At 40.6% G+C, this 25087-nt stretch overlaps 1 protein-coding gene across 1 annotated transcript in view; it reads left to right on the plus strand.

The window, feature by feature from the left end:
- The window catches only part of CPNE2 (copine 2), a gene marked incomplete in the record, with an annotated part of 400103 nt that overhangs the window by 311479 nt on the left and 63537 nt on the right, over positions 1-25087 (plus strand). The window contains 3 exon segments of the mRNA XM_053700230.1: positions 12278-12411; positions 13817-13871; positions 14860-14911. Of these exon segments, the coding sequence (XP_053556205.1) occupies positions 12278-12411; positions 13817-13871; positions 14860-14911 (241 nt within the window).

Below are 25087 nucleotides of genomic sequence, written 5' to 3' on the forward strand. Positions count from 1 at the left end.
AGGAATTTATCAGGTAAGCATAAATTATGTTTTTCTATGTATAAAGCATGTATTGCATATATATGTTTGTGTGTCTTATATGTATTTAAAGAGCACCACAGTTAAACTGCTAAGTATCACTCACTTACCCACAACTCCCAGTCATTCGACCGAAGGGAAATGGAGAAAAAGGAGTAACACAAGGTGTAGAGGTGCCTGAGGCTATAGTCAAAAGAACAACTGTCTTAAAATAAAGGGTGGGGCCGTGGACTCACCATATCCGGAAATAAATACATTTATCAGGTAAGCATAAATTTTGTTTTTCTTTCCTAAGATAAGGTGAGTCCACGGCTTTAGCAATTACTGTTGGGAATCAATACCCAAGCTAGAGGACACGGATAAATAGGGAGGGACAAGACGGGCAGTCCTAAACAGAAGGCACCACCACTTGAAGAACCTTTCTCCCAAAAGAAGCCTCAGCCGAGGCAAAAATATCAAATTTGGAAAATTTGTAAAAAGTATGTAGAGAAGACCAAGTTGCAGCCTTGCAAATTTATTCCACAGAAGCTTCATTTTTGAAAGCCCAAGAAGAGGAAACAGCTCTTGTGGAATGAGCCGTAATTCTCTCAGGAGGCTGCTGTCCAGCAGTCTCATAAGCCAAAGGAATTATACTTCGTAAGCAAAAAAAAAGAGTAGTAGCAGTAGCTTTCTGACCTTTATGTTTTCCAGAGAAACAGACAAAGAGGGCAGAGGACTGGCGAAAATCCTTAGTCGCCTGTAAGTAGAATTTAAGAGCATGTACAACATCCATAATTGTGTAACAAGCGTTCTTTGGAAGAATAAGGATTAGGACACAGAGGGAACAACAATTTCCTGATTGATATTTAAAATAGAAACAATCTTAGGAAGGAAACCTAACTTAGTACTAAGAACTGCCTTATCGGCATGAAAAATAAGATAAGGGAAATCACACTGCAGAGCTGAGAGTTAAACTGAGCCAGCTGTAAAACTTTAAGAACAATGTTAAGGCTCCAAGGATGAGCAACAGACTTAAAGACAGGCCTGATTTAGACCAAGGCCTGACAAAAAGATTGCACATCTGGCACATCCGCCAAACGTTTATGTAGTAAAACTGAAAAAGCAGAAATCTGACCCTTCAGGGTACTGACTGACAATCCCTTCTCCAGGCCTTCTTGAAGAAAAGATACAATTCCAGGAATTCTAATTCTACTCCAAGAGTAGCCCTTGGATTCACACCAATAAAGATATTTACGCCATATCTTATGGTAAATCTTTCTAGTAACAGGCTTGCAAGGCTGAATCATGGTCTCAATGACCGACTCAGGAAAAACCACGCTTAGACAGAATTAAGCGTTCAATCTCCAAGCAGTCAGCTTCGGAGAAACAAGATTTGGATGAAGCAAGGGACCCTGAATTAGGAGGTTCTTCCTCAGAGGTAGTCTCCAAGGTGAGAGAGATGACATCTCCATTAGGTCTGCAAACCAGATCCTGCGAGGCCACACAGGTGCTATTAGAATCACTGATGCCCTCTCCTGTTTGATACGAGCAATGACTTGTGGAAGGAGAGCAAATGGAGAAAACAGGTAGGCCGACCTGAAAACCCAAGGAACCACCAGAGCATCTATCACAACAGCCTGCGGATCTCTTGACCTTGAACCGTATTTTGGAAGCTTGGTGTTCTGACAGGACACCATCAGATCTAACTCCGGCACCCCCCATTTGAGGACTAAGCTGGAAAACGCCTCCGGATGGAGTTCCCACTCCCCGGGATGAAAAGTCTGTCTGCTCAGAAAATCCGCTTCCCAGTTGTCTACTCCTGGAATGTAGATGGCAGATAGACAGCAATTGTGGGTCTATGCCCACTGAAGAATCCGAGTAACCTCCTTCATGGCTAAGGAACTCGGAGTTCCTCCCTGGTGATTTATGTAAGCCACAGAGGTTATGTTGTCTGACTGGAACCTGATAAACTGGGCTGAGGACAACTTAGGCCAAGCCAATAGAGCATTGTAAATCGCCCTCAATTCCAAGATGTTGATGGGAAGAGTAGACTCCTCCCGAGTCCAAAGGCCCTGACCTTTTAACAAGTTCCAGACTGTTCCCCAGCCTAGCAGGCTGGCATCCGTGGTCATAATCACCCAGGAAGGTCTCCGAAAGCATGTGCCCTGAGACAGATGTTCCTGAGAAATCCACCACGGGAGAGAATCCCTTGATGACTGATCTAACTCTGTTCTCTGAGATAGATCCACATGGTCGCCATTCCATTGTTTGAGCATGCACAACTAGAGAGCTCTCAAATGGAATCGAGCAAAATGAATGGTGTCCATGGAAGCCACCACCAGACCGATTACCTCCATACATTAAGCCACTGAAGGATGAGCAGTATCCTGAAGAGAGAGGCAAGAGGAAATTACCTCTGTCAGAAAAATCTTCATCAATAGAGAATCTATTATGGTCCCAAAGAATACTACTCTTGTAGCAGGGCAAAGGGAGCTTTTTTCCAGATTCACATTCCATCCGTGGGAACGAAGAAAAGACAACAATATCTCTGTGAGATTTTGCTTGTTGAAAAGATGGCGTCTGAACCAATATTTCGTCCAGGTAGGGTTCCACAGCAAATCCACGAGAACAGATCACTGCCAAAAGAGCCCCCAGAACCTTTGAAAAAATTCTGGGAGCCGTGGCTAGACCAAATGGAAGGGTCACAAACTGGAAATGTTTGTCCAGAAGGTAAAATCTCAGGAATCTGTGATGGTCCCTGTGAATAGGAACATGATACGCATCCTTTAGGTCTATGGTTGTCATGAACTGACCCTCTTGTACTAAAGGAAGAATGGAGCGTATAGTCTCCATCTTGGAGGATGGAACTTTGAGAAACATATTTAGACACTTCAATTCTAGAATGGGATGGAAAGTTCCCTCTTTTTTTGGAACCACAAATAGGTTGGAGTAGAATCCGAGAACCTGTTTCTGAACTGGAACTATCACTCCCACGGAGGAAAGATGTTGTATACATTTCAAGAACTCCTCTCTCTTTATCTGGTCTGCAAATAATCTTGAGAGATGGAAGCTACCTCTGGGAGGAAAAGTCTTGAATTCTAGTTTGTAACCCTGGGATACTATGTCCACAGTCCAGGGATCTGGGACATCTCGTATCCAGGCTTGAGAGAACTGAGAAAGTCTGCCCCCCACCTGATCTGATCCCGGATCGGGGGCAAACCCTTCATGCTGATTTGGAATCAGCTGTGGGTTTCTTTGATTGTTTCCCCTTGTTCCAAGGCTTATTGGGTTTGCAAGAAGACTTGGGTTGTTCCTGCTTGGAAGAAGGGGAAGGCTTCCCTCTGAAGTTACGAAAGGAATGAAAATTACTCTGACGTCCTTTAGGCCTATTCTTCTTATCTTGAGGTAGAAAAGACCCTTTTCCACCCGTAATATCAGAGATAATTTCTGCCAAACTGGGTCCAAACAAGATTTTGTCCTTGTAAGGAATCGCCAGAGCTTGACTTTAGAGGACGTTGTTTGAAACCAACTCACATAAAAGCAGTATCTTGAAGGAACCAATTTCGCAGATTGGAAGTAACACGCTGAGTGTCATAGGAAAAGAAAGCAGGTTGCGATACCAAGTAAAGCGGAAAAGGTATACAAAAGGACTTAAGCACTAAGGCCTGGCTTAAGGTACTTGCGGTGGATCAAGCTCTGTCGATGCAGGGAATAAAGGCTTCAGGTAGGATGTATCTGTTCCGCATTTGATTTAAGCGGTGTAACATATGAAGCCGAGTTGCGGAAGGTAACGTTCCCTGCATGCCATACCAACACTGCATGAACTGTATATATTAAAAGAGGTTTGATACTCACACAGCTGACTAGCTTTGGACTGGCTTGCTATAACATTTACTAGTCTGCTTACTTGCTAAACTGACTATCTCTGACACAGCGGGTTTTTTCAAACTGGCTCCTATTTAAAGTTTCTGGACTTTTTATTATTTTTTCAAAGCAGTATGCTTTTTTCTGTTTTGTGTTGTTGTTGACTTAGGCTTGTGATTTGCAGTGTTTGAACGCATATAGCAGGTCTGTGCTTGCATGACTGCTTTAGGTGTTGTGTATTGGGTATAATATGATGAATCTTTTTACACCGGTTTATGCTTATGTTGTCTCAGTTCAGGAGTATAGAACTGTATTAAAGGGACACTGAACCCAATTTTTTTTATTTCATGATTCAGATAGAGCATGCAATTTTAAACAACTTTCTAATTTACTCCTATTATCAATTTTCCTTCGTTCTCTTGCTATCTTAATTTAAAAAAGAAGGCATCTAAGCTTTTTTTGGGTTCAGAACTCTGGATAGCACTTTTTATTGGTGGATGAATTTATCCACCAATCAGCAAAGACAACCCAGGTTGTTCACCAAAAATGGTCCGGCATCTAAACTTCCATTCTTGCATTTCAAATAAAGATACCAAGAGAATTAAGAAAATTTGATAATAGGAGTAAATTAGAAAATTGCTTAAAATGTCATGCTCTATCTGAATCACAAAAGAAAAAATTTGGGGTCAGTGTCCCTTTTAATAAATTAAAAATAAGTATTGACATTTAAAAGAGTGCTGTATTCCCTGTCTTTTTATAGGACTATCTAACAGTTATAGGTCCTATTTTCTCTTTTTCTTATAGTTTTGATGCAATATTATGTTGCATAAAGTTTGCGCTAAGATAATGTTATATAATTCTGAACTATGTGCAGAATTATATTACATTATTTTGGAGGTTTACTGTCTCTTTAAGAAAAAACATTTAATAAACTTCTAAAATACCCCTCAGGCAACCCCACACCTCAATTACTGAGGTGCCTTACCGCTACCAATTAAGACCGGATCATCCAGAAATTGAGAAAAATAAAATTTCCTCAGAAACGTTATGAAGTAAAACTGGTCTTGTGACCGCAACTGCCGAGCTCAAATTACTGCTGCGACACAGAGAGGCACTACTTCCTGGTACACTGAGTACCAGAAATAACAGTTTTTTTAAACCTGACAGTTTAAAATGTTGCATCGTTTTATTTTAAAGCAAAGGGGAAATGAATAAGCTGCTGAAATAGAAAATTCAGCCTTACTTTCAGTTTAAACTTGTATTGTTTTATCAAGTAAATATGTGTCAGAAAATAAAGCCTAATAAAAACATTTACCCTTTCTTTTTAAAAGAGTTTAAATGTTAGTCTTACACATGCTACGGTGCCTGCTTCATGCCCCAGTGTAACCCATACAAAAAGATTATCTATGTCCCAATAAAAAAGCAGTGTTTTTAATTTGTTAAGTGCATGGTCTCCCCAACTGGAAGAAAAATCACTTACCTGCTCCGCTGTCCGGCATGTAGACAGTTACAAGGTATGAGAGGACACAGTTCCTCACAGAGACCTTTGAAAAAGAAAGAACAGAGTAGCCAACTATGACTTTCTAAACTAGGGCAGCAATGGTTAGGAAAACGCAGTAAGTACCTCTTTACAAGTTCCTAACTGCTTTAAAGCCACCACTACCCGACTGCAAGGAATGATGTGGAATACTACTATACCCCAAAACTTGCTTGTAGATGAAATCAAACTTTTTCTTCAGACACATAAACTTCACCACTTCCTTGCACCGAAGGCAAAGAGAATGACTGGGGGTTGTGGGTAAGGGAGTGATACTTAGCAGTTTAAATATGGTGCTCTTTGCCTCCTGCTGGCCAGGAGTGTTATTCCCAAAAGTTATTACTCAAGCCGTGGACTCACCATATTTTAGGAATGAAAACGTTTCACAAAACACATGTAAAATAATAACATAACATTAAAAAAATAAATTAAATAGAAAAAGGTTTTCTTTAGAGCGTCTCATAGAAATCTATGGGGAGAGGGAATTAGCATTGTTGCGATATATACGCAGTCCTGAAGTTCGCTTGCCCAAGTCTCTCACTCACACGCTAAAATTTTACTTTCAACTTTTAATACCAGCACTAACTTAGGAGCACTAATGTTTTACCTTGAGAGCAGTTAGTGCTCATGAGCAATAAAAATGGGTCGCTCCAGCCCTATGTTTACTGTACTAAAAATACTTTTCCATAAGCAACTGCGGGTACCCACCCCCCTGACTAACTTAATTTTCAGTGAGGAAAGTGTAAAAATATTTAAATATATTAAGATCTAAAAAATATCTTTTTCTCTTGTTAAGTGTATTCAGTCCACGGGTCATCCATTACTTATGGGATATATTCCCTTCCCAACAGGAAGTTGTAAGAGGATCACCCAAGCAGAGCTGCCACATAGCTCCTCCCCTCACATTTCATATCCAGTCATTCTCTTGCAACTCAACTAGATAGGACGTTGTGAGAGGTCTGTGGTGTTTTTTATACTTAGTTTATTTCTTCAATCAAAAGTTTGTTATTTTAAATGGCACTGGAGTGTGCTGTTTGTTCTCAGGCAGTATTTGGAAGAAGAATCTGCCTGCGTTTTCTATGATCTTAGCAGAAGTAACTAAGATCCACTGGCTGTTCTCGCACATTCTGAGGAGTGGGGTAACTTTCAGAAAGGGAATAGCGTGTGGGGAATCCTGCAAACAAGGTATGTGCAGTAAATTATTTTTCTAAGGAATGGAATTGACTAAGAAAATACTGCTGATACCGATGTAATGTAAGTACAGCCTTAAATGCAGTAGCGACTGGTATCAGGCTGATGAATGTATGTACAATAAGTAATTTTCTAAGGAATGGAATTTGACTAAGAAAATACTGTTAATACTGAAGTAATGTATGAGCCTTAACTGCAGTAGAAGCGACTGGTAGCAGGCTTATTAATAACACTACCTAATTTTTAAAGTGCATGTTTAAAACGTTTACTGGCATGTTATTTGTTTTTTGTGAGGTACTTTGGTGATAAATCTTTTGGGGCATGATTTTCCACATGGCTGTTGTTTTATTTCTACATAGAAACGGTTAACTGAGGTTTCCCACTGTTGTAATATGAGTGGGAGGGGCCTATTTTAGCGCTTTTTTGCGCAGTAAAAATTCAGTTTCAGTCTTCCTGCTTCTTCCTCCTTGGACGTCTCTAGAGAGCTCAGGGGTCTTCAAAATTCATTTTGAGGGAGGTAATCAGTCACAGCAGACCTGTGACAGTGTGTTTGACTGTGATAAAAACGTTAATTGTTAAATTGACTATCCGTTTTTGGGTATTAAGGGGTTAATCATCCATTTGCTAGTGGGTGCAATGCTTTGCTAACTTAATACTTTTACTGTGAAAATTTGGTTGCTATAACTGATTTGGTTCATTATTATTTCAACTGTGACGATTTTTTGTGCTTCTTAAAGGCGCAGTAGCGTTTTTTATTTTGCTTGTAAATTTATTTGAAAGGATTTTCCAAGCTTGCTAGTCTCATTGCGAGTCTGTTTAAACATGTCTGACACAGATGAATCTGTTTGTTCACTATGTTTGAAGGCCAATGTGGAGCCCCACAGAAATATGTGTACTAAATGTATTGATGTCACTTTGAATAAAAGTCAATTTATATCTGTAAAGAAATTATCACCAGACAACGAGGGGGAAGTTATGCCGACTAACTCTCCTCACGTGTCAGTACCTTCGCCTCCCGCTCAGGAGGCGCATGATATTGTGGCGCCAAGTACATCAGAGAGGCTCATACAAATCACTTTGCAAGACATGGCTGCTGTTATGACAGAGGTATTATCTAAATTACCTGAATTAAGAGGCAAGCGCGATAGCTCTGGGTTAAGGACAGAGCGCGCTGATGATGTGAGAGCCATGTCTGATACTGCGTCACAATTTGCAGAACATGAGGACGGAGAGCTTCATTCTGTGGGTGACGGATCTGATCCAGGGAGACCGGATTCAGAGATTTCTAATTTTAAATTTAAGCTTGAGAACCTCCGTGTATTGCTAGGGGAGGTATTAGCGGCTCTGAATGATTTGAACACGGTTGCAATTCCAGAGAAAATATGTAGGTTGGATTGATACTTTGCGGTACCGGTGTGTACTGACGTTTTTCCTATACCTAAAAGGCTTACAGAAATTGTTAGCAAGGAGTGGGATAGACCCGGTGTGCCCTTTTCCCCTCCTCCGATATTTAGAAAAATGTTTCCAATACACGCCACCACACGAGACTTATGGCAGACGGTCCCTAAGGTGGAGGGAGCAGTTTCTACTTTAGCTAAACGTACCACTATCCCGGTGGAGGATAGTTGTGCTTTTTCGGATCCAATGGATAAAAAATTAGAAGGTTACCTTAAGAAAATGTTTGTTCAACAAGGTTTTATCTTACAGCCCCTTGCATGCATTGCGCCTGTCACTGCTGCTGCGGCATTCTGGTTTGAGTCTCTGGAAGAGGCCATTCGCACAGCTCCATTGGATGAGATTATGGCCAAGCTTAAAGCACTTAAGCTAGCTAATGCATTTGTTTCTGATGCCGTTGTACATTTAACCAAACTAACGGCTAAGAACTCCGGATTCGCCATCCAGGCGCGCAGAGCGCTATGGATTAAATCCTGGTCAGCTGACGTGACTTCTAAATCTAAATTGCTTAATATTCCTTTCAAGGGGCAGACCTTATTCGGGCCCGGCTTGAAAGAAATTATTGCTGACATTACTGGAGGTAAGGGTCATACTCTTCCTCAGGACAGGGCCAAATCAAAGGCCAAACAGTCTAATTTTCGTGCCTTTCGTAACTTCAAGGCAGGAGCAGCATCAACTTCCTCCGCTCCAAAACAGGAAGGACCTGTTGCTCGTTACAGACAGGGCTGGAAAGCTAACCAGCCCTGGAACAAGGGCCAGCAGGCCAGAAAGCCTACTTCTGCCCCTAAGACAGCATGAAGAGAGGGCCCCCTATCCGGAAACGGATCTAGTGGGGGGCAGACTATCTCTCTTCGCCCAGGCTTGGGTAAGAGATGTCCAGGATCCCTGGGCGTTGGAGATCATATCTCAGGGATATCTTCTGGACTTCAAAGCTTCTCCTCCACAAGGGAGATTTCATCTTTCAAGGTTATCAGCAAACCAAATAAAGAAAGAGGCATTTCTACGCTGTGTGCAAGATCTCTTAGTAATGGGGGTGATCCACCCGGTTCCGCCGACGGAACAAGGGCAAGGGTTTTACTCAAATCTGTTTGTGGTTCCCAAGAAAGAGGGAACCTTCAGACCAATCTTGGACCTAAAAATCTTAAACAAATTCCTAAGAGTTCCATCATTCAAAATGGAAACTATTTGAACCATCCTACCCATGATCCAAGAGGGTCAATACATGACCACAGTAGACTTAAAGGATGCCTACCTTCATATACCGATTCACAAAGATCATTATCGGTACCTAAGATTTGCCTTTCTAGACAGGCATTACCAGTTTGTAGCTCTTCCCTTCGGGTTGGCTACGGCCCCGAGAATCTTTACAAAGGTTCTGGGCTCACTTCTGGCGGTTCTAAGACCGCGAGGTATAGCGGTGGCTCCGTATCTAGACGACATCCTGATACAGGCGTCAAGCTTTCAAATGGCCAAGTCTCATACAGAGATAGTTCTGGCATTTCTGAGGTCGCATGGGTGGAAAGTGAACGTGGAAAAGAGTTCTCTATCACCACTCACAAGAGTCTCCTTTCTAGGGACTCTTATAGATTCTGTAGAGATGAAAATTTACCTGACTGAGTCCAGGTTATCAAAACTTCTAAATGCTTGCCGTGTCCTTCATTCCATTCCACGCCCGTCAGTGGCTCAATGCATGGAAGTAATCGGCTTAATGGTAGCGGCAATGGACATAGTGCCATTTGCGCGCCTGCATCTCAGACCGCTGCAATTATGCATGCTAAGTCAGTGGAATGGGGATTACTCAGATTTGTCCCCTCTGCTAAATCTGGACCAAGAGACCAGAGATTCTCTTCTCTGGTGGCTTTCTCGGGTCCATCTGTCCAAGGGTATGACCTTTCGCAGGCCAGATTGGACGATTGTAACAACAGATGCCAGCCTTCTAGGTTGGGGCGCAGTCTGGAACTCCCTGAAGGCTCAGGGATTATGGACTCAGGAGGAGAAATTCCTCCCAATAAATATTCTGGTGTTGAGAGCAATATTCAAAGCTCTTCTAGCTTGGCCTCAGTTAGCAACACTGAGGTTCATCAGATTTCAGTCGGACAACATCACGACTGTGGCTTACATCAACCATCAAGGGGGTACCAGGAGTTCCCTAGCGATGTTGGAAGTCTCAAAGATAATTCGCTGGGCAGAGACTCACTCTTGCCACCTGTCAGCGATCTACATCCCAGGCGTGGAGAACTGGGAGGTGGATTTTCTAAGTTGCCAGACTTTTCATCCGGGGGAGTGGGAACTTCATCCGGAAGTCTTCGCTCAACTGATTCATCGTTGGGGCAATCCAGATCTGGATCTCATGGCGTCTCGCCAGAATGCCAAGCTTCCTTGTTACGGATCCAGGTTCAGGGACCCGGGAGCGGCGCTGATAGATGCTCTGACAGCCTCTTGGGTCTTCAACATGGCTTATGTGTTTCCACCATTTCCGATGCTACCTCGACTGATTGCCAAGATCAAACAGGAGAGAGCATCGGTGATTCTGATAGCGCCTGCGTGGCCACGCAGGACCTGGTATGCAGACCTAGTGGACATGTCGTCCTGTCCACCATGGTTTCTACCTCTGAGGCAGGACCTTCTAATACAAGGTCCTTTCAAACATCCAAATCTAATTTCTCTGAGGCTGACTGCATGGAGATTGAACGCTTGATTCTATCAAAGCGTGGCTTCTCGGAGTCAGTTATTGATACCTTAATACAGGCACGGAAGCCTGTTACCAGAAAAATTTATCATAAGATATGGCGTAAATATTTATTTTGGTGCGAATCCAAGGGTTACTCATGGAGTAGGGTTAGGATTCCTAGGATATTGTCCTTTCTACAAGAGGGTTTAGAAAAGGGCTTATCTGCTAGTTCGTTAAAGGGACAGATCTCTGCTCTGTCTATTCTCTTACACAAACGTCTGGCAGAAGTTCCAGACGTCCAGGCTTTTTGTCAGGCTTTGGCTAGGATTAAGCCTGTGTTTAAGACTGTTGCTCCTCCGTGGAGCTTAAACTTGGTTCTTAAAGTTCTTCAAGGGGTTCCGTTTGAACCCCTTCATTCCATTGATATTAAGCTTTTATCTTGGAAAGTTCTGTTTTTGATGGCTATTTCCTCGGCTCGAAGAGTCTCTGAGTTATCAGCCTTACATTGTGATTCTCCTTATCTGATTTTCCATTCAGACAAGGTAGTTCTGCGTACTAAACCTGGGTTTTTACCTAAGGTAGTTTCTAACAGGAATATCAATCAGGAGATTGTTGTTCCATCATTATGTCCTAATCCTTCTTCAAAGAAGGAACGACTTTTTAATCTGGACGTAGTCCGTGCCCTGAAGTTCTATTTACAGGCAACTAAAGATTTTCGTCAAACTTCTTCCCTGTTTGTCGTGTACTCTGGTCAGAGGAGAGGTCAAAAAGCTTCGGCAACCTCTCTCTCCTTTTGGCTTCGTAGCATAATACGTTTAGCCTATGAGACTGCTGGACAGCAGCCCCCTGAAAGAATTACAGCTCATTCCACTAGAGCTGTGGCTTCCACCTGGGCCTTTAAGAATGAGGCCTCTGTTGAACAGATTTGCAAGGCTGCAACTTGGTCTTCGCTTCACACTTTTTTCAAAATTTTACAAATTTGACACTTTTGCTTCTTCGGAGGCTGTTTTTGGGAGAAAGGTTCTACAGGCAGTGGTTCCTTCCGTTTAAGTTCCTGCCTTGTCCCTCCCATCATCCGTGTACTTTGGCTTTGGTATTGGTATCCCTTAAGTAATGGATGACCCGTGGACTGAATACACTTAACAAGAGAAAACATAATTTATGCTTACCTGATAAATTTATTTCTCTTGTAGTGTATTCAGTCCACGGCCCGCCCTGTCTTTTAAGGCAGATCTAAATTTTAATTAAAACTCCAGTCACCACTGCACCCTATGGTTTCTCCTTTCTTGTCTTGTTTCGGTCGAATGACTGGATATGACATGTGAGGGGAGGAGCTATGTGGCAGCTCTGCTTGGGTGATCCTCTTGCAACTTCCTGTTGGGAAGGGAATATATCCCATAAGTAATGGATGACCCGTGGACTGAATACACTACAAGAGAAATAAATTTATCAGGTAAGCATAAATTATGTTTTCTTGCATGGTGAAATATTTTGTAATTATATGTCTTGTTAAGAATTTAATTGTAAAGTCTAATAATATATTTATTTATTTTAATACCCAGGTTGGAATAGACTTTACAGCTTCGAATGGTAACCCAAGAGATGCATCATCTTTACATTATATTAACCCATCGGGAACAAATGAGTACCTATCTGCCCTTTGGTCAGTTGGACAAATTATTCAAGATTATGATTCGTAAGTAAAAAAACTTGCAGTGTATTTTCTGTGGTTCACGACTTGCAGGAAAACCAAAAAAGAAAGAGGAAAAAAAAATCACCCAAGCTGCACACGTAAATTATGAGGGAGTGTAATGGGTGCTATTGTTTAAAGAGATAATCACGATCACATATGAATGTCATCATAAAACATCAGCCATAAAGACTGTCCATCAAAATGTAATACTAAGCAACGGAAATTTGTCCTCATGCAGTCCAATGTTTACTACATCAAAGTGATGGTAAATCCTAACGTTTGTGAAACGCTAGGTTTTACAATTGGAACAAATAAATACTTCATGCAGAAAGCGCCATTATTTGTTGGATGTGTTTGCCACATTGAGCTGCTCAGGCAGCTCACGGCAGAACACTATTTTGCTGAGAGGTGACGTTTCCACGTCTTAGCCAATAGCCGTGCGGGCTATCCAGCTTGGCACCAATTGGAACGCACGGTTATTGGCTTAGAGTTGGAAACGTCACCTTACATCAAATAGTGTTCTGCCGTGGGCTGCCTGAGCATCTCAGTGCAGCGAACACTTCCAACAAATAAAGGAGCTTTCAGCATGAAGTATTTTATACTTCATGACTGAAAGTCCCCTTTATTTGTTCAAATTGTAAATTCTAGCATTTCACAAACGCTAGGATTTACCATCACTTTAAAAATAAAAAATAAATCTTAACCAAAAAAAAAAAAAAAGATACATTTGAAAAAACAGTATGAGTGACAAATATAAATATTATAAATACTTTTTAAGCCACAACTCTTACATACACACACTTTTATATATATATATATATATATATATATATATATATATAACAACAACAAATAAATACATAAATAACAACAAATATAAATATATATATATATATAAAAACTGAACAAAGTGCACTCCAGATTTTCAAAGAACATAAACCCTGGGTGCTGTCACAAAAGTGATATAGACAAAACAGAGAAGCACTCCAAAGGTCTTTCAAAAGAATAGTCACTTTAATAGTGAACGTTTTCGGATCACAGGGGATCCGTCCTCAGACGGACGGATCCCCTGTGATCCGAAAACGTTCACTATAAAGTAACTATTCTTTTGAAAGTCCTTTGGAGTGCTTCTCTGTTTTTTGTATATATATATATATATATATATATATATATATATATATACAGTATATATATTACACTGCATACTATATTGTAGAGTATCTACCATGTGTTTTGAGTGAACTGCTATATAACAGCTCTCCCCCTTGAAATCTGCCATTTTCTTGGGATTTAATGATTTATAACTTTTATCTTTCCTAGTATTTTGTTATAAAATAATCAGTGTATTATTATTATTTATCTAATATGTGCCATGATGTCACAGATTAATATATTTGTTTCTTTTTAGCGATAAGTTGTTTCCTGCCTTGGGATTTGGTGCACAGTTACCACCTGAGTGGAAGGTACTGTATATTTTTCTCATTAATATAAAATATTTTCTCACACATATTAACACTTTATTTAATTATATAGCTTTATATAAAGACATGCAAACTGTCATTTAATGATTAGACACTGGTCTATAGTCAATAAGCTTGCAGGCAACAGATGGTATTGTTTTCTCTTCATTTAAATTGAAACAGAATCTCGAATAATAGAAGACGATTCTATGTGAAAATAATGGAAGCATTTAAAGTGATGACTGTTTACAGTTTAAAGGGACATATAATGCCCAGTAATAATATGAGCCCAGTATCATGTTTCTATAAAGTGTGTCTTTAAACTTAGCTACTTAACTAAACTCCGAAGCTGCATGCGCAGCTTAATAAATGGAGCCCATTGTTTCTCATCTCCAGTCTACACAAAACCCTAGAAAACACCAAATATAAATTATTTCCCTGCATAAATGTAGTTGAGTACAGAAATACCCAAGACGTAAATATTTCAATTTTGACTATTAGGGTTTGTTTGAGGACTGCAAAAGAGAAACCAAATTCTAAGAAAAACATCTTAAAATGAATGTAAACTTCACGTCATAGAATAGAATTTAAAAATTAGTGAGACTTTCATTCATCAAATTTGTACTATATACTGATATTCTGAGATTTTTACCTTTTAATGCTATAACGATTAGTGCCTTTCCTCCGTCTGCCATATTGCTCAATTGCTTGACAGATGACGAATCTGCAATCCACTAATTGTTGTTTCCCCCGGGGTGTGATGTTTGTGAAAGGGGCTGAACGTGGGGGAGGGGTGGGGGGCGAGACAACGATTAGTGGATTGCAGAAGCGTTATGATAACAATACTTTAAATTACCATGAGAGAAATTGTTGGTTGTCTTTGAGTCAATTTATGCTGAAATATTTGTGATACTGCATATTTAATTTTATTTGATAAAAGAAGGTACTTCATTTCGTATCTTGACCATAATATCAACCTTACTTTTTGTAGGTATCTCATGAATTTGCCATTAATTTCAACCCATCAAGTCCCTTCTGTTCAGGTTAGTCTTCTCATGCATTTTAATATCGTTTAGTACGTAACTACTAATATCTAAAGCCAGATTAAGTGTTCAGGGATATTAATTAATTGGCTATTCCCAAAAACATGCTATCATTGCTTATATTTCCTTCAACTTGGTATGAAGACTTTTTCTTTCTAAATTACATCCAACAGATCACCTTTATTAATAGAGCTGAAACTAGAAATTTCTTGATACATACAAATAATCCACAAGAAAGGGGTTAACATTACACAAAGGAGATTTAGGGATATAGATAAAGACTCATATCCTGTTATATAGCCTCACTTTGTTAATAAGGGTGTTCTTACTGAAGTAATTTATAGAAAGAGAATGGAAGATAAAAGTTACAACAAAAATTCAACTTATCAGTGGTACCCAAAGACAAGATGGCTTCCTGCAGACCATACAAAATTATCATAAGTGCCTCTTTGAGAGAGAGAGAGTCTAAATGATAATATAAACTTGGTCCTGAGACTTGTTTTTTCCAGTGGGATAAAATGATTAACTTCTCTAGAGATCCAATCTTATATTGGTAAAGGATTATATAAGTGCTTTCACTGATTACTTTTCTTTCCAAAGGCAGAGAGAGTCAATGGTTTCCTTACTGTTGGGAAATACAACACCTGGCCACCAGGAGGAGGCAAAGACACCCCAGCCAAGGGCTTAAATATTCCTTCCACTTCTCCCATCCCCCCAATCATTCTTTGTCTTTCGTCACTGCTGATACAGGGTCCCTTCATACATCAAAATCTAGATTCTCTGAGGCTGACTGCGTGGAGATTGAAAACTTAGTCTTAGCCAAGAGAGGATTCTCTGAGAGTGTCATAGACACTTTGATTCAAGCTTGTAAGCCAATTACTCGGCGCATCTACCATAAAGTATGGCGAACTTACCTGCACTGGTGTGAGGAACGTGGTTTTTCTTGGCATAAGGTAAAGTTTGCCAGAATTTGATCTTTTCTCCAAGATGGTTTGGAGACGGTTCTAACTGCCAGCTCTCTGACGGGACAGATATCGGCCATGTCGGTGTTGCTGCACAAGAGATTAGCTGAGCTTCCGGATGTGCAGTCCTTTAAGGCTCTGACTAGGATCAGACCTGTGTTTAGACCTGTGGCTCCGCCTTGGAGTCTCAATCTTGTTCTTAGTGTTTTGCAGCAGGCTCCGTTTGAGCCCATGCATGTTGTTGACATTAAACTGTTATCTTGGAAAGTTTTGTTTCTGTTAGCCATTGCTTCTGCTCGCAGAGTCTCTGAGATTTTGGCTTTACAGTGTGACCCCCTTTACCTTGTTTTCCATGCTGATAATGCGGTTTTACACACTAGGTTAGGTTTCTTTCCTAAGGTGGTGTCAGTGCTTAACATTAATAAAGAGATTGTTGTTCCTTACTTGTGTCCCAATCCTTCCTCAGCGAAGGAACGTTTGCTTCACAATCTGGATGTGGTTCGTGCTTTGAAGTTTTACCTTCAGGCTACTAAGGAGTTTAGATAATCTTCATCCTTGTTTGTCGTTTATGCCAGGGTCGGCTCCAAGGGGGGGCTTTGGGGGGCAATGCCCACCCAAATGGAATGCTGTGCCCCCTCAAAACACAGGATTTGTTAAAATTTTTATTTTTAAATACTTTTACTTAATTTATTTCTTTCATGTAATTAGCAAGAGTCCATGAGCTAGTGACGTATGGGATATACATTCCTACCAGGAGGGGCAAAGTTTCCCAAACCTCAAAATGCCTATAAATACACCCCTCACCACACCCACAATTCAGTTTTTACAAACTTTGCCTCCGATGGAGGTGGTGAAGTAAGTTTGTGCTAGATTCTACGTTGATATGCGCTCCGCAGCAAGTTGGAGCCCGGTTTTCCTCTCAGCGTGCAGTGAATGTCAGAGGGATGTGAGGAGAGTATTGCCTATTTGAATGCAGTGATCTCCTTCTAAGGGGTCTATTTCATAGGTTCTCTGTTATCGGTCGTAGAGATTCATCTCTTACCTCCCTTTTCAGATCGACGATATACTCTTATATATACCATTACCTCTGCTGATTCTCGTTTCAGTACTGGTTTGGCTATCTGCTATATGTAGATGAGTGTCCTGGGGTAAGTAAGTCTTATTTTCTGTGACACTCCAAGCTATGGTTGGGCACTTTGTTTATAAAGTTCTAAATATATGTATTCAAACATTTATTTGCCTTGACTCAGAATGTTCAACTTTCCTTATTTTCAGACAGTCAGTTTCATATTTGGGATAATGCATTTTGATTTGACCATTTTTTCTTACCTTAAAAATTGACTTTTTCCCTGTGGGCTGTTAGGCTCGCGGGGGCTGAAAATGCTTCATTTTATTGCGTCATTCTTGGCGCGGACTTTTTTGGCGCAAAAATTCTATTTCCGTTTCCGGCGTCATACGTGTCGCCGGAAGTTGCGTCATTCTTTGACGTTATTTCGCGCCAAAAATGTCGGCGTTCCGGATGTGGCGTCATTTTTGGCGCCAAAAAGCATTTAGGCGCCAAATAATGTGGGCGTCTTATTTGGCGCGAAAAAATATGGGCGTCACTTTTGTCTCCACATTATTTAAGTCTCATTTTTACTGCTTCTGGTTGCTAGAAGCTTGTTCTTTGGCATTCTTTCCCATTCCTGAAACTGTCATTTAAGGAATTTGATCAATTTTGCTTTATATGTTGTTTTTTCTCTTACATATTGCAAGATGTCTCACGTTGCATCTGAGCCAGAAGATACTACAGGAAAATCGCTGTCAAGTGCTGAATCTACCAAAGCTAAGTGTATCTGCTGTAAACTTTTGGTAGCTATTTCTCCAGCTGTTGTTTGTATTGATTGTCATGACAAACTTGTTAAAGCAGATAATATTTCCTTTAGTAAAGTACCATTGCCTGTTGCAGTTCCCTCAACATCTAAGGTGCAGAATGTTCCTGATAATATAAGAGATTTTGTTTCTGAATCCATAAAGAAGGCTATGTCTGTTATTTCTCCTTCTAGTAAACGTAAAAAATCTTTTAAAACTTCTCTCCCTACAGATGAATTTTAAATGAACATCATCATTCTGATTCTGATGACTCCTCTGGTTCAGAGGATTCTGTCTCTGAGGTTGATGCTGATAAATCTTCATATTTATTTAAAATGGAATTTATTCGTTCTTTACTTAAAGAAGTTCTAATTGCTTTAGAAATAGAGGATTCTGGTCCTCTTGATACTAATTCTAAACGTTTAGATAAGGTATTTAAAGCTCCTGTGGTTATTCCAGAAGTTTTTCCTGTTCCTAATGCTATTTCTGCAGTAATTTCCAAAGAATGGGATAATTTGGGTAATTCATTTACTCCTTCTAAACGTTTTAAGCAATTATATCCTGTGCCGTCTGACAGATTAGAATTTTGGACAAGATCCCTAAAGTTGATGGGGCTATTTCTACCCTTGCTAAACGTACTACTATTCCTACGTCAGATGGTACTTCGTTTAAGGATCCTCTAGATAGGAAAATTGAGTCCTTTCTAAGAAAAGCTTATCTGTGTTCAGGTAATCTTCTTAGACCTGCTATATCTTTGGCTGATGTTGCTGCAGCTTCAACTTTTTGGTTGGAAACTTTAGCGCAACAAGTAACACATCGTGATTCTCATGATATTATTATTCTTCTTCAGCATGCTAATAATTTTATCTGTGATGCCATTTTTGATATTATCAGAGTTGATGTCAGGTTTATGTCTCTAGCTATTTTAGCTAGAAGAGCTTTATGGCTTAAAACTTGGAATGCTGATATGGCTTCTAAATCAACTTTACTTTCCATTTCTTTCCAGGGTAACAAATTATTTGGTTCTCAGTTGGATTCCATTATTTCAACTGTTACTGGTGGGAAAGGAACTTTTTTACCACAGGATAAAAAATCTAAAGGTAAAAACAGGGCTAATAATCGTTTTCGTTCCTTTCGTTTCAACAAAGAACAAAAGCCTGATCCTTCATCCTCAGGAGCAGTTTCAGTTTGGAGACCATCTCCAGTCTGGAATAAATCCAAGCCAGCTAGAAAGGCAAAGCCTGCTTCTAAGTCCACATGAAGGTGCGGCCCTCATTCCAGCTCAGCTGGTAGGGGGCAGGTTACGTTTTTTCAAGGAAATTTGGATCAATTCTGTTCACAATCTTTGGATTCAGAGCATTGTTTCAGAAGGGTACAGAATTGGTTTCAAGTTGAGACCTCCTGCAAAGAGATTTTTTCTTTCCCGTGTCCCAGTAAATCCAGTAAAAGCTCAAGCATTTCTGAAATGTGTTTCAGATCTAGAGTTGACTGGAGTAATTATGCCAGTTCCAGTTCCGGAACAGGGGATGGGGTTTTATTCAAATCTCTTCATTGTACCAAAGAAGGAGAATTCTTTCAGACCAGTTCTGGATCTAAAAATATTGAATCGTTATGTAAGGATACCAACGTTCAAGATGGTAACTGTAAGGACTATCTTACCTTTTGTTCAGCAAGGGAATTATATGTCCACGATAGATTTACAGGATGCATATCTGCATATTCCGATTCATCCAGATCATTATCAGTTCCTGAGATTCTCGTTTCTGGACAAGCATTACCAATTTGTGGCTCTGCCGTTTGGCCTAGCTACAGCTCCAAGAATTTTTACAAAGGTTCTCGGTGCCCTGCTGTCTGTAATCAGAGAACAGGGTATTGTGGTATTTCCTTATTTGGACGATATCTTGGTACTTGCTCAGTCTTTACATTTAGCAGAATCTCATACGAATCGACTTGTGTTGTTTCTTCAAGATCATGGTTGGAGGATCAATTTACCAAAAAGTTCTTTGATTCCTCAGACAAGGGTAACCTTTCTGGGTTTCCAGATGGATTCAGTGTCCATGACTCTGTCTTTAACAGACAAGAGACGTCTAAAGTTGATTACAGCTTGTCGAAACCTTCAGTCACAATCATTCCCTTCGGTAGCCTTATGCATGGAAATTCTAGGTCTTATGACTGCTGCATCGGACGCGATCCCCTTTGCTCGTTTTCACATGCGACCTCTTCAGCTCTGTATGCTGAAGCAATGGTGCAAGGATTACACGAAGATATCTCAATTAATATCTTTAAAACCGATTGTTCGACACTCTCTAACATGGTGGACAGATCACCATCGTTTAATTCAGGGGGCTTCTTTTGTGCTTCCGACCTGGACTGTAATTTCAACAGATGCAAGTCTCACAGGTTGGGGAGCTGTGTGGGGATCTCTGACGGCACAAGGAGTTTGGGAATCTCAGGAGGTGAGATTACCGATCAATATTTTGGAACTCCGTGCAATTTTCAGAGCTCTTCAGTTTTGGCCTCTTCTGAAGAGAGAATCGTTCATTTGTTTTCAGACAGACAATGTCACAACTGTGGCATACATCAATCATCAAGGAGGGACTCACAGTCCTCTGGCTATGAAAGAAGTATCTCGAATCTTGGTTTGGGCGGAATCCAGCTCCTGTCTAATCTCTGCGGTTCATATCCCAGGTGTAGACAATTGGGAAGCGGATTATCTCAGTCGCCAAACGTTGCATCCGGGCGAATGGTCTCTTCACCCAGAGGTATTTCTTCAGATTGTTCAAATGTGGGAACTTCCAGAAATAGATCTGATGGCGTCCCATCTAAACAAGAAACTTCCCAGGTATCTGTCCAGATCCCGGGATCCTCAGGCGGAGGCAGTGGATGCATTATCACTTCCTTGGAAGTATCATCCTGCCTATATCTTTCCGCCTCTAGTTCTTCTTCCAAGAGTAATCTCCAAGATTCTGAAGGAATGCTCGTTTGTTCTGCTGGTAGCTCCGGCATGGCCTCACAGGTTTTGGTATGCGGATCTTGTCCGGATGGCTTCTTGCCAACCGTGGACTCTTCCGTTAAGACCAGACCTTCTGTCACAAGGCCCTTTTTTCCATCAGGATCTGAAATCCTTAAATTTAAAGGTATGGAGATTGAACGCTTGATTCTTGGTCAAAGAGGTTTCTCTGACTCCGTGATTAATACTATGTTACAGGCTCGTAAATCTGTATCTCGAGAGATATATTATAGAGTCTGGAAGACTTATATTTCTTGGTGTCTTTCTCATCATTTTTCTTGGCATTCTTTTAGAATACCGAGAATTTTACAGTTTCTTCAGGATGGTTTAGATAAGGGTTTGTCCGCAAGTTCTTTGAAAGGACAAATCTCTGCTCTTTCTGTTCTTTTTCACAGAAAGATTGCTATTCTTCCTGATATTCATTGTTTTTGTACAAGCTTTGGTTCGTATAAAACCTGTCATTAAGTCAATTTCTCCTCCTTGGAGTTTGAATTTGGTTCTGGGAGCTCTTCAAGCTCCTCCGTTTGAACCTATGCATTCATTGGACATTAAATTACTTTCTTGGAAAGTTTTGTTCCTTTTGGCCATCTCTTCTGCTAGAAGAGTTTCTGAATTATCTGCTCTTTCTTGTGAGTCTCCTTTTCTGATTTTTCATCAGGATAAGGCGGTGTTGCGAACTTCTTTTGAATTTTTACCTAAAGTTGTGAATTCCAACAACATTAGTAGAGAAATTGTGGTTCCTTCATTATGTCCTAATCCTAAGAATTCTAAGGAGAAATCGTTGCATTCTTTGGATGTTGTTAGAGCTTTGAAATATTATGTTGAAGCTACGAAATCTTTCCGTAAGACTTCTAGTCTATTTGTTATCTTTTCCGGTTCTAGGAAAGGCCAGAAAGCTTCTGCCATTTCTTTGGCATCTTGGTTGAAATCTTTAATTCATCTTGCCTATGTTGAGTCGGGTAAAATTCCGCCTCAGAGAATTACAGCTCATTCTACTAGGTCAGTATCTACTTCCTGGGCGTTTAGGAATGAAGCTTCGGTTGACCAGATCTGCAAAGCAGCAACTTGGTCCTCTTTGCATACTTTTACTAAATTCTACCATTTTGATGTATTTTCTTCTTCTGAAGCAGTTTTTGGTAGAAAAGTACTTCAGGCAGCGGTTTCAGTTTGAATCTTCTGCTTATGTTTTTCGTTAAACTTTATTTTGGGTGTGGATTATTTTCAGCAGGAATTGGCTGTCTTTATTTTATCCCTCCCTCTCTAGTGACTCTTGTGTGGAAAGATCCACATCTTGGGTAGTCATTATCCCATACGTCACTAGCTCATGGACTCTTGCTAATTACATGAAAGAAAACATAATTTATGTAAGAACTTACCTGATAAATTCATTTCTTTCATATTAGCAAGAGTCCATGAGGCCCGCCCTTTTTTTGTGGTGGTTATGATTTTGTATAAAGCACAATTATTCCAATTCCTTATTTTATATGCTTTCGCACTTTTTTATCACCCCACTTCTTGGCTATTCGTTAAACTGAATTGTGGGTGTGGTGAGGGGTGTATTTATAGGCATTTTGAGGTTTGGGAAACTTTGCCCCTCCTGGTAGGAATGTATATCCCATACGTCACTAGCTCATGGACTCTTGCTAATATGAAAGAAATGAATTTATCAGGTAAGTTCTTACATAAATTATGTTTTTTATTTTTTTGCCCCGCAACTTTTCTGCGGGCGGGGCCCTTGTGCACGCTCAAATGTCACAATGTGCAGTCATTCAGGTCTCAGACTCTCAGCCCATTGCTTCAGCTCATCAAAAATAGATTCATTGGTGCAGCTCAGCCATAAGCTTTTCCTATTGACTGGCTGCTTTTGGCGCGCACATTTGCTCTGAGTCTGAGCCCTGACTGCACGCAGACAGCCATGCTGGAGCAGAGGAATTTTAGGAAACAGGCATCAACAGATGATAAGGTAAGAGCTATTATTAGCCTCCCTCCCCAAGTCCTCTAATACTCCCTCCTGCTTAGCTGAATGCGTGCCTGTCAGTGTCATTACTTATTTAGTGCGGGTCACAGCCGGTCACCCTCCCTGCCTGCACTTACTAACAGATCCACGGAAACCAAAGAAAATAAACAAACAGAGGGCGGGGGAGTGGGACAGATACAACAAATATGGGATCGATCCCATATTTGTTGTATCTGTCCCACTCCCCCGCCCTCTTGTTTGTTTATTTTCTTTGGTTTCTGTTCCTGAGTGCCTCTCTATCACTGCTCTCCCGACTCCAGTCCTCTCTGGTATTGCTGGTGGTGTGCCCTGAGCGAGGTGCTGCCTAGAATCATGTGTATTGAGCTCAGCAGGTCTAAGCTTTGGTATGTGGGTCCTGTTTCTTTCCTGTGTATAGCTGTTCTTTTCTCCCATTACTATCAGGGCATAGTTCTCTCTCTCTGTGACCATCTGATGTCAGGTAACTGTGTTGCCTTTTACAAGCAGCCCCTGCCTCTGTATAATGTAAATCCACTTATTAATTTCAGTACTAATTGTCTTCAGTAGTTACTTTCACTTCTCTGCAGTCTCCTTTTAATAAGAAATCACTATATGTTATTATGGAGATCTCACATTGCTTTGTCTATGTGCTATCTGTGCTCAGGGCAGTCTCTTGTTATCATACTATGTGCTGTCTGTGCTCAGGGCAGTCTCTTGTTATCACACTATGTGCTGTCTGTGCTCAGGGCAGTCTCTTGTTATCACACTATGTGATGTCTGTGCTCAGGGCAGTCTCTTGTTATCACACTATGTGCTGTATGTGCTCAGGTCAGTCTCTTGTTATCATACTATGTGCTGTCTGTGCTCAGGGCAGTCTCTTGTTATCATACTATGTGCTGTCTGTGCTCAGGGCAGTCTCTTGTTATCATACTATGTGCTGTCTGTGCTCAGGGCAGTCTCTTGTTATCATACTATGTGCTGTCTGTGCTCAGGGCAGTCTCTTGTTATCATACTATGTGCTGTCTGTGCTCAGGGCAGTCTCTTGTTATCAATGTTACTATGTGCTGTCTGTGCTCAGGGCAGTCTCTTGTTATCACACTATGTGCTGTCTGTGCTCATGGCAGTCTCTTGTTATCAATGTTACTATGTGCTGTCTGTGCTTAGGGCAGTCTCTTGTTATCACACTATGTGCTGTCTGTGCTCAGGGCAGTCTCTTGTTATCAATGTTACTATGTGCTGTCTGTGCTCAGGGCAGTCTCTTGTTATCACACTATGTGCTGTCTGTGCTCAGGGCAGTCTCTTGTTATCAATGTTACTATGTGCTGTCTGTGCTCAGGGCAGTCTCTTGTTATCACACTATGTGCTGTCTGTGCTCAGGGCAGTCTCTTGTTATCACACTATGTGCTGTCTGTGCTCAGGGCAGTCTCTTGTTATCACACTATGTGCTGTCTCTGTTACCCCCAGCCCAGCTATGTAAGGCAAGTTAATGAGTTCCAGCTCTCCCTCTCCTCTGTTGCAAACTTTCCTTCCACATGCAAGGGCTTAGGGCTAATTCAAAAAACAAAATAAAACATTGCAGGCTGACTTCATCCCATATCCCATTTATATGAATTTAATTTTAATGTCTTGTTCTGGTATTTATTGGTTAGAAAGTTGGTTCCTAAATAATAACAAAAAAGCATAAGCATTGCTATAGTACACTGTGATCTAATAGGGATGTTACGTGTCAGCTCTAAGGTTTGTTAAAGGTATCAGGAATTTGCCATTTACTGTATGTGCTTGAATACATAACTGTGTGCAGCTTGGCTCATTATATTGCCTGTAGGATGTATGTGCACATACCTGTGTTATTCATGTGTCCTATTGCTTGTGTGTGCTGTCAGCTGATGGATTGGATGCCATTTCATTATTATTGAGAGTCTGAATTGCTTGACATGTTTTGTTAGTGACACTCGGAAATGCTTTTAATGCAGCTGAATAAACAATAAACACATCCTAACAATTTGTCTTGCAAGGCCATAAACTGTCTTTATATATATATATATATATATATATATATTCTCATATCTAATCTACAAAATTTCCAGTACCTGAAAACCTAGTATCCTCACTGCTATTGCAAACAAAGGAGTTAATTGCATTGGGGGTTTGGGGTGCATAGCTGTTTAGGGGACATGATTGAGATTTGAGAATACGTTTAAGGGTTTTGGATCATGGTGATTAAGGGGTAAATTGTTTTTAAGGAGCTATTGCACTGGGGGTCTCATGTTTAATGGCTCTGTTTTAGTGCACTGCATAGGATTTAGACTGCATTCTTCTACCTAGGGATTTAGCACTTATTCTCCAAATGTTAATAGTGGGGGATAAGCCAGCCAGAA

This window comes from Bombina bombina, chromosome 1 (assembly GCF_027579735.1).
Source record: "Bombina bombina isolate aBomBom1 chromosome 1, aBomBom1.pri, whole genome shotgun sequence".
NCBI lineage: Eukaryota > Metazoa > Chordata > Amphibia > Anura > Bombinatoridae > Bombina > Bombina bombina.